The following is a 10,786-nucleotide window of genomic DNA, read 5'->3' on the forward strand; positions in this document are numbered from 1 at the left end:
GTCTGACACAGAGGCGTCAATGGATAGCACACGATCCGCTTGTGAACATGCAATGTTGTATGAACCGTGTATAAACTACGATATGATACCTATATCTGATCTTGGGGCCAGAACGTCTAGTACACTGGCAGAGGTGTCCCGACTGTGACCTGAATGGTGATCGGCGGCGGCTCCTCAAGCGGATCATAGCGACGAGATCGGCGGCGGCTCCTCAAGGATCGTAGCAACGAGATCGGCGGCCGCGAAGGGATTGGCGGCGGCGAATGGAGGTACCCAGTGATCGGGTACTGCAGGGATCGTAGCGACGAGATCGGCGAGCGCGAGGGCGGCGTCGAAGGGATGTAGGTAGCGCAGGGATCGGTGCGATGGCGGCTGGCGTGGTTCTCGCGAGGGCACTACAGGCCTCGTTCGTGGATTTTTTGTCGTAGGTTTTTTTCGTAGATTTTTTTCACATCGTTTTTTTAGGATCGACCGGAGGTTTGCCGCCGGAACCTTGTTGGTGCATCGCTATTTTTTTTTTGTTGGTCCACGGGTCTAGGAGGGAATCGATGGGACGTGGGAGGGAGGACGAAAATAAACCGGTGTTGGTGGGACGAAATTTAACCGTGAAACGGAGACTATAAACGAAGACATAAGGAGTAGAGATACACTGTTATGTCTGTATTGAAAAATGTACATGAGAAACATGCACTACACTTGAATGTATATGGGTAGGTTCTTTTGGCCGATTTCTTTCGGAATCTTGAAAATCCAACCCGCCCACAGAAATGTTTGAGGTGTTGGATTCTCAAGGCTCTGGCACGGAAAGTGGACGATCTAGAGGCTGGGATGTTTCAGCCCAGGACACAACTGCCGACGGACGGTTTCGCAATTCGCATGGTCGTGGTCAGCAGGCGCGTTGCACGCCGAGGACGATGGCCGAGCCGTACGTAAATCAAGCATGCACAATCCCGGAAAATTGAATGGCTGATGGCACCGCTCTGTTCACACCCCCGACTCCTACATCGTCCATCCATATGCTACGATGCATGCACCTGTCCTGTCGCATTTATATACTAAGCTCAAAAGAAGTCAACCATGTTTCGATCTTTCCCCGTCTTTTTTTTTTTGAGCATCGATCTTTCCCCGTCTTAGAAAGAAAGAACACGTCCAAGGTGAAGACACGCACAAAAGCACAACACGCAGAGGGAAAATCAAACAGGGATAAGTCCCAATTATAAACAATAAATAAATAGAATAAACAAAGGGAAGACAATTTCCCGTTCTGCGGCGCGCGCGCGCGGGGCGAAGTGTCAAAGCTGTCGATCTCCGTCCAGCTTGGCCTGCGCGCGTCGCAGCCAACGAACCAACGGTCGCGTGTGGATGGGCATCATCGCGCCGCACGTCGCATGTGGGGGTGGCGGCTGCCGTCTCGGCACGCCGCAGCCATCCAATTCCAATCCGACATCTGAGATTATACCCGTTGTATAACCGGACCCACACGTGATCGAGGTATTCTAATCAAATTGGTCAAATCAAAATAAACAAAAAAAATAGTCGTCTGTACTGTTTTGCTGTACGGGGCAGGCTACATGTACATGTACCCGTCGCCGTCGTGTACATGCCTGCCTGCAGGTCCAGGAGCACGAGCACACACGTCCCTCTCCGGGCCAGGCTTTATCTTCTTCCTTGATTGCCCCGGCCCTCGTCGCTCACCAGCTCTCTTATTGCAAGTCAGAAGCGGCCGAGCGAGGCCAAGCTAGAGCACCAGGCAGATAGCCAGGGAGCAATGGGGCGGAGGAGGCAGGTCCTCCATGGCGCCGCGCTCTCGCTGCTGCTGCTCGCGGCGGTCGCCGATGCTCAGCAGACCGATCCAGGCGACGGTAAGCAAAGCTTGATTCCCTCTTTCTCCCGAATCCCAAAGCTCACGCCGCGCGTTCCTAAATTCTGAACCATCTTGCTCGAATAGACTAGACCATCCACTTCTCTTGGTCTTGGCTACTCTCTTCCAAGAGAAATCCTTCCTGTTTTTGCTGCCCGATTGATCTGTAAAAACACCATGACTCATTCGCCTATGTTCTGGCCAACCGCTGCTGAAGAAAGCAGGGGAGGCAACACGATTCTCCTGGTTAATTTCCCCTGGATTCCTTCGCTGGGTTCGTTCGCATCATCTGCATGCCAAATGATCCCGTTAGCTCTTCCAAGAAGCCAGCCAGCCCTCAAGTCAACGGAGGCACGTCGACGACTCTGTCTGATATTTCGGCGTTTGACTTTTCCCGCGTCGGCACGGAAAAGTCAAAAACCACGTCCAGTTTCATCTCGCCTCTCGACCGTCGGATCCGCGTGAGCCTGGCCCATCGGACGGCCTAGCAGCGGTCTAACGGCTGACCGGTGTGGTTACTCATTTGCTTCTGCCTCGCAGCGGCGGCGCTGAACGCGGTGTTCGCCAAGCTCGGCCAGAAGGCGCTGTCGTCATGGAACATCAGCGGCGACCCCTGCACCGGCGCCGCCACCGACAACACCAACATCGACAACAACCCGCCCTTCAACCCGGCCATCAAGTGCGAGTGCACCGGCGGCAACGCCTCCGTCTGCCGCGTCACCAGGCTGTAAGTGCCCCGGCGCTCCCTCTCCTGTGCCCCCCGCGCACGCAGGGTGTTCGACGAAACGCCACGGCTGACGGGACGCCCGTGATGCAGGAAAATATACGCGCTGGATGCAGTCGGCCCGATACCAGAGGAGCTGCGGAACCTCACGGCCTTGACCAATTTGTATGGACTCTTAACTTTCGTCACACGTGAAATGGTTTGATGGACATAGACATAGCAGCTTATTTGAAGCATGGAATGGCTCGCTTTGGTTTTTCTGTATGATATATTCCAGTCTCACACCAAATTCAATTGTTTTTGTATCTGCTCCAATGTTGTTTCAGGGATCTATCGCAAAACTACTTAACAGGGCCTTTACCATCGTTTATCGGGGAGCTGACTCGTATGCAGTACATGTGAGATTCAGAACGTTGATCCTGATTTAATGAGATCAATAAAGGTAGTATTACTTTGCAATGTTTTCGTTTGATCTTACATTTTCTCTTTTCAACATATAAGGTCTTTTGGCATCAATGCGTTATCTGGACCTTTACCAAAAGAACTCAGGAACCTTACAGATCTTGTCTCACTGTAAGAAATATTTTTTTTCATTATTTATGACTGTATTTATCATGCAACTTTATTGTGTTTTAGTTATAAATATAAATTGTTTGTGCAAAAGAAAATCGTGAGATGAAGAGCCATTAAATTGAGAATATATGCCAACAACCTCAAGTTTCCGAGATTCAATAAAGAACTCCAAAATTGTTAGTGAAAGTACAGATCACATCTTAATTTGTTGTAGTATTCTTGTATTGAGGACTTTGAGTTAAACTCGGTTTGAAGGGGGGCTATGCTGATAGCATTCGTGCTTCCAAGAATATAAATTGCATGTTGTTAATTTTGCATGTAAAAGAAAAAGAAAAAGGGCAGCCCGGTGCATGTAGCTCCCGCTTGCGCAGGGTCCGGGGAAGGGTCCGACCACTTTGGGTCTAACTTGTAAATTATTTTTTTGCAGGAGCGTTAGCTCAAACAATTTCAGTGGCTCGCTTCCTTCGGAATTGGGGGACCTGGCCAAACTTGAGCAATTGTATGTATTAAATTCTGAAGACCCCATTTTTCTTCAAGCATTTTTTCGCTTAGGCTGGTTAGCTTCATGTCTAACGTGTAATGTTTCTGTATCTCTCAATTATAGGTACATAGACAGTGCTGGCTTTAGTGGTCCACTACCATCATCGCTTTCCAAGCTTACAAAAATGAAAACATTGTATGGCTATAATTGATGGACTGTCGCTATTAATGCTTTACATGATTCAGTCTCATGAAAATATTGTCTTCTCTTTGCTTAGGTGGGCATCAGATAATGATTTTACTGGGCAAATACCAGATTATATAGGGACCTGGAATCTAACAGATTTGTAAGACCGTCATTGATCTCTGCCATAGTAATTCTTTGTTTAGCCTAAGTATTAAAAGCCATCCAAATATTTTGCTCACACAGTTTCAAGAACATTTTTATCTGGGAAGTTTAAAGGGATATTTGTACAATTTTCTGTAGTTATCTACAAATCAAGTGTTAGTTTGTTCAAAACATAAATATGTGATGGTACATTATGATCTGTGCCAGGGATAGCATTTTTTTTTCTAGAGTGTTTTTTTACCCTGCTGAATCTCCATCTGAGGCCTCTTAAGGAATAGCTCATTTGAAGTCAGATGTTAGATGAGTATCGATAAACATTACATCTTCCTTCCCCCACTAAATTGTTAATTGTGATGGTTGCTAATTTCGGATTACGTGATGGTATCAGTAGCATTGATTCACTTTACAAGACCAGTCTTTTCTTCAGAAATCACTTGTACCTAAATAAAACTTTCTTTGGATTTACCAAAGAATAGAGACCTCCCTTCTTTCACTACTAGGCTACTGCATCCGTGAAGAAATGATGCTTTATATATATTTATTTATTTATTATTATGGGAAAGATAGCAATTCCATTTGAGAGTAACAATCAAATCATTACAGTCCTGTTGCACCAACACAGCTAGATCAAGGGGAAGTGGATTTTTCCAAAGAACATTCCTTCCAGCGATCCTAGAGAATTTTGCTATTTCATGAACAACCTTATTGCTATCTCTGCCAATATTGCACACCTGGATATGAAGAAACGATGCTATATATGACTAACTAGAACTATGGAACTGTAGGAGGTTTCAGGGCAATTCGTTTCAAGGTCCGCTCCCAGCGACTCTGTCCAATCTTATCCAACTGACAAGCTTGTAAGTGCCTATTTCTGTGTTAATAGCCAAGTATCATTCTTAAAAATGTCAAAGTAGCGGCAGGACAAATAAAAATTTGATTTCTATGGTGCAGACGAATCGGTGATATAGTAAACGGAAGTTCTTCTTCGCTGGCATTCATCAGTAACATGACATCTTTGAACACCCTGTATGCTTAATTTGTGATGCACTAAATACCTCAAACTACAGTTTGATTTTGATATAATTCACCAAGCTATTCTGTACTAAAACATGTAATATGTTTCGCTGCAGGGTTTTGAGGAACTGTAGGATATCCGATACACTTTTATCAGTAAACTTTTCAAAGTTCACGAGTTTAAACTTATTGTAAGCATTTTAGTTGACTGAAAAATACAGCCAAGTGTCATTTGTGTGATACGCTAATGCAGAGCTATAAGCCTATAAATTATACATTTGTTATTGACATCCTCCCCTTATCCTTTTTTTTTTGTTATAGGGATTTGAGTTTTAACAATATAACAGGTCAAGTACCACAAACCTTGTTGAATCTGAATTCACTCGGCTTCTTGTATGGACTATCTTAACTTATAATGCATATTTCTTTGAAAGGAAAACTTTCATCATTCATCTTGCTAATGTTTGTAAATTCTTTTGTGACAGATTTCTTGGAAACAATAGCCTTTCGGGAAGCCTTCCAAGCTCAGTAGGATCTATGCTTAAAAATTTGTATGTCAATGTGGTTCAAGCATATATGCACAATAAAAGCAGGGAGGTGTTTATTTGATTTCTAATGCTGCTTTCACTTTAAATTTTCTGCAGAGATTTTTCTTACAACCAGCTCACAGGAAGTGTTCCTTCTTGGGCTAGAAATTCACAGCTGTAAGTACTATGTTCTGAAACTTCTACTAACTTGCCAGACCAAATCCAGCCCAACAGGGTCTGTTTAGCCTAGCTTAGGCACATGAGCTGACCTTTAGGCTTGTAGTGTATGGAAATAAGCTAGCATCATATATATTTGATGAATCTGAAAAACCGAGAGGATATTTTGGTACTTCAATCTTACAAGTATTACTCCCTCCGTTCCAAATTACTTGATCCCCATTTGTCTAGATATGGATGTATCTAGACACTAAACAAGTATAGATACATCCATATCTAGACAAGTGGGAGTCAAGTATTTTGGAACAGAGGGAGTATAAGATTATTTAAAATGCCTATGTTCCTTCATTTGTGAAGTGAGACTTATTAACCTTACAGCCTAGCATGCAATCAAGCCAAAGAAAAAGTTGAACATATTGTTTATCCCTTATTAAGCTATATCTAACAACCAAGCCAATTATTTATCCCTTCTTATTTAATCTATATCTAACAATCAATAGGAATATGATATGAAGTATGAACAATCCTTTCTAATTTTTGCCTATTGTTCAATTTACTTAGGAATTTAGTGGCAAATAATTTCGGGGCCGATATATCAAGTAACAGGTTTGTTCATATTATGATACCCACCTCAAGTAAATTATTATGTTCTCTCAGCTTAAATTTTGGATTCAAAATGTTGATTTTTTGCTTTTGCAGTGCCTTACCTACGGGGTTGGACTGCCTTCAGCGAAATACACCTTGTTTTCTTGGATCTCCTAAATGTGAGATTTCGGCCTTTTGCAATTTTAAGTCTATGCATACTTGAGGAACTATATACCTGCAACCGCAGTTTTACTAAACTCATACCAGTATTAAATAATTTAACCTGCTTGCAGCTTCTTCCTTTGCTGTGGACTGTGGTAGTGATCGACCCATATCAGGCTCAGATAATTCTCTGTATGAACCTGATGCTGTCACTCTTGGAGCTGCATCATATTATGTTACAGGAGAACCCACATGGGGTGCTAGCAACGTTGGAAGATTCATGGATGCGTCAAATGGAAGTTCTATAATCTACAGCTCACACCAGTTTCTGAATACACTTGATACGGAACTGTTCCGGAATGCAAGGATGTCGCCATCATCCTTGAGATACTATGGTATTGGCCTTGAAAATGGAAACTACACAGTTACGCTTCAATTTGCAGAGTTTGCCTTCCCAGATGCTCAGTCCTGGAAGAGCAGAGGGAGAAGGGTTTTTGATATATATGTCCAGGTAGGTTCTCGCTGATAAATGATAAACAGTACTCTTAGCTTATAACCCAGTCATATTTTTCTTCTTGTTATTGGTATAGGGTGAGCGTAAGGAGCAGAACTTTGACATAAGAAAGGTGGCAGGCGGGAAATCTTACACTGCTGTTAGGAAGCAGTACACAGTTCCTGTCACCAAGAACTTTCTTGAGATTCATCTCTTCTGGGCCGGCAAGGGCACTTGCTGCATTCCTGATCAAGGCTACTACGGGCCTGCAATATCAGCTTTGAGTGCAACACCAAGTACTCCCATTAACTTGAAATAATTGTTTTCATACCATCTACCATATATTCTCCAGGTTAATTTGGATAGATCGATTTTAAATTATGCTGAATGCAATCCTGTGCAGCTTGAAATAAAAGCAAACACAGATATACCAGAGCATCAATATGAAACTGAGGGTTGATCTGTATGTATTTCATTTAGCCCTTGTTGTACTCGTAGCTGTTATAGAAGTTCTCATCATTCTATCGAAAAGTGAAAACACATCTAGTTAGGCTTTGTTCAAACTAAAGCGTTTGGACAATGTTCTTCAAATTAAATGGGAAGTTGGATAGAAATATCACATCTGTCTATTGTCTCTAATGTAGTAATATTGGTTAAATATGCTAAACAAACTACTCAGGAATCAAATATTCACAAGAGAACTAGTAAATCAAATATGCTAAACAAACTACTCAGGAATACTAGGTATGGGGATAGATTTCTGTAATAAAGTTTGAAATACCTAATACATGTATAACCTGACATTATGATGTAATATTCCAACCAGTTTACGCATAGTCCAACTTTCCGTTTAACCCCACTTGAAATATACTGATTCTGTAGACATCACGTTTTTCTAACAAGTGAACTTTCTGTCAGATTTCACCCCTACAGTGCGTAGTGCTGCAGCAAAGAAGAGTAAAACAGGTGTGATTGCGGGAGTTGTGGTTGGTGTAGCAGTTTTAGGATTCGTAGTACTTGCCGGAATCTTTCTTTGGAGGCGGAGACAGAAAAGGAGAAAACTATCGTTGGAGCAAGAAGGTATGGGATACGCCCAGGACCAAATTGTATTCTAACTGAGCAAAGGAGTAATTTATGTTTGTTATATCTTTTTGTGATGCCTTGCAGAGCTGTACAGTATTGTGGGAAGACCTAATGTCCTCAGTTATGGTGAACTGAGGTCAGCTACTGATAATTTCAGTCCTAATAACCTTCTTGGTCAAGGAGGATATGGTTCAGTCTATAAGGTTGGTTCATCCTGTACATACAGCCTTGAATTTTCTTTGAAAGTTTTCGTTCTGGAAGTAACTAAAGCTAGTAGTACAAGTAAACATCAGAAGACAGACCTGTTTATCTGAGTTATTTTTTGTATTTTTGGTATCTGCACATACATATTGGTAACATTTCTAAAATGAAGGAGGAATTTATTTCAGTGTATCTGGAGAAAATGATGTTTGACAGTGCGGTACCTAAAACTTTCATTGTTGAAATCTGCCTCTTTTCGCAGGGAAAGTTAACTGATGGTAGGTTCGTGGCAGTGAAGCAGCTGTCTGAAGCATCTCATCAGGGAAAAAAGGAATTTGCAACGGAAATAGAAACTATATCTCGAGTGCAACACCGTAATCTCGTGAAGTTGTATGGTTGCTGCCTTGAGGGCAATAAGCCACTGCTGGTTTATGAGTGCCTGGAGAATGGAAGCCTGGACCATGCTCTGTTTGGTACAACTTCTTCTGATTGATGGAGCTAAATATATGCAGATTCAAGCTTAATTAGTATAAACAACTAAAGACTTAAACCTATATTTGCAGGCAAAGGGAAGTCAAGCCTAGACTGGCCAACACGTTTTGAAATATGCTTAGGCGTTGCAAGAGGTCTGTCCTATCTTCATGAAGAATCTAGCATCCGTGTTGTGCACAGGGACATAAAGGCCAGCAATATCTTACTTGACGCCAATCTCAATCCTAAGATCTCGGATTTCGGGCTGGCTAAACTTTATGATGACCAGAAGACGCATGTCAGCACGAAAGTTGCTGGTACATTGTAAGTGCATTTCCACCTTGCCAACCTCTATGTCTAGCAATATTTTCATATGTATGCTGATGGCGTTTGTCGTCTCCTTGAAGTGGTTATCTCGCACCTGAGTATGCCATGAGAGGCCATATGACAGAGAAGATCGACGTCTTTGCTTTTGGCGTCGTGGTATTGGAGACTTTAGCTGGGAGACCAAACTACAGCACGGAGGATGAGAACAAGGTCTATATTTTCGAATGGGTAAGCTCGCCGAGGAACTCTACGCGCTAGCGGTCTCCTGCAACAAGTAAACACAAAGGGTAAACTGATTTCCTGAATAAAACATCGCCTGAATGTTTTCAGGTGTGGGAACTGTACGAGAACAACCACCCGTTGGATATGGTGGACCAGAGGCTGGAAGAGTTTGACAGCGAGGAGGCGCTCCGGGCCATCAAGGTGGCTCTGCTCTGCACCCAGGGCTCGCCCCACCAGCGTCCCTCCATGTCGAGGGTGGTGGCGATGCTGACGGGCGACGTCGAGGCGCCCGACGTGGTGACCAAGCCCAGCTACATCACGGAGTGGCAGATCACGGGGGGCAACACCACCTATATGAGCACCGACGTCAGTGGGCAGCCGAGCTCGGCGCCAAGGCCTAACTCGCCGTCGTCCCGCACCTCGTCGCCGTTCCTGAGCTCCGTCATGGACGAAGGCCGTTGATACAGTTCGATTCGACTTATTGTGGTACAGATTTGCTGAGAGTGCATGCATCTTACGGATGTTGTCGATACAGGCAGTTTTTTGCATTGGTATTGAACTGTAGGACTGTACAGTGGTGGTATGTAGGGTGAGTAGCAGGTAAAGTTGTAAGTATGTGTAGTACGTGTGTAGGCGAAGCTCTGAATTCTTTGGTCTCCTTGGACGCGCGTACAATTCACAATAATTTTGGCTTGGACCTTGACGCGCAGCCATCTCCAGTTCATCGCATCAAAGCTAGGTTAGCCGGATGGAAGGGCAAGCTCATGGCGGCGGTTGGCACACGAGTTCTCTTCCGATGCGTGCTAAGCGCAATGCCAACGTTTGCACTCACCGTTCTTCGCGCGCCAAAAAAGCTGTTCAAGGACTCGACAAGTGCAGAGGACGATTCTTATGGACGCAAGACCACGAGATCACCAGAGGGAGCTGCAAGGTGAACTGGACAGCCGTCTTCGCTCCCACAACGGCGGCCTGGGCATCCACGACTTGAAGCGCTTCAGCCGTGCCCTACGTCTGCGATGGCTATGGCTGGCATGGTGCCACCCTGAGCTTGTTTGGTTCGACGTGATCCCTCGGGGATCCCCGTCCAAAACCGGGGCGTACAGCCCAGGAGACAAGTCGGCCCGTGGAAAACTAGGGGAGCATTTGGTCCCTCGCTCACCAGGGATTATGAATTTTGCTCAAAAAAAACCCAGAGATTATGAATCCCGATCTACGTCGTTTCCTCGGGGCAGTTTTCCACGTCACAAGGGACTGGGGAGGAAACCCACGACGCAGCGCCTGATTCTTCGCCGCCTCCTTCCAGCGACAACCCTCTGCCATAGGCCTGCAATCCCCCTTCTCCTTCCTCCAAGATTCGATCCAAACTGCAACATGATATTCTCCATGGTTTAGACGGGGATACCATGTGAACAGGGAATTCCCCGCTCGGGGGTTTACTCCCAGACTTTTCCATCCCCAAGAACCAAATGAGGCCTAAGTGACCATGGGTGGGGACGGAGCCACCCTGTGACAAGGACGACGGGGCCACCGCAACTAT

At 44.6% G+C, this 10,786-nt stretch overlaps 1 protein-coding gene across 1 annotated transcript; it reads left to right on the forward strand.

The window, feature by feature from the left end:
• The first annotated feature begins 1,662 nt into the window (after positions 1-1,662).
• On the forward strand, positions 1,663-9,952 carry LOC119365332 (probable LRR receptor-like serine/threonine-protein kinase At1g56140). The gene is made up of 24 exons (XM_037630949.1): positions 1,663-1,862; positions 2,402-2,588; positions 2,679-2,750; positions 2,912-2,983; positions 3,087-3,158; positions 3,586-3,657; positions 3,763-3,834; positions 3,917-3,985; positions 4,773-4,844; positions 4,939-5,013; positions 5,118-5,192; positions 5,323-5,394; positions 5,487-5,552; positions 5,646-5,705; positions 6,267-6,311; positions 6,405-6,469; positions 6,584-6,963; positions 7,043-7,241; positions 7,864-8,025; positions 8,113-8,231; positions 8,492-8,702; positions 8,793-9,024; positions 9,108-9,255; positions 9,358-9,952. Exons 1-24 carry the CDS (start codon positions 1,769-1,771, stop codon positions 9,709-9,711), a joined length of 3,045 nt encoding a protein of 1,014 aa, XP_037486846.1. The 5' UTR covers positions 1,663-1,768; the 3' UTR covers positions 9,712-9,952.
• The last annotated feature ends 834 nt before the right edge of the window (positions 9,953-10,786 follow it).

This window comes from Triticum dicoccoides, chromosome 2B (assembly GCF_002162155.2).
Source record: "Triticum dicoccoides isolate Atlit2015 ecotype Zavitan chromosome 2B, WEW_v2.0, whole genome shotgun sequence".
Lineage (NCBI taxonomy): Eukaryota > Viridiplantae > Streptophyta > Magnoliopsida > Poales > Poaceae > Triticum > Triticum dicoccoides.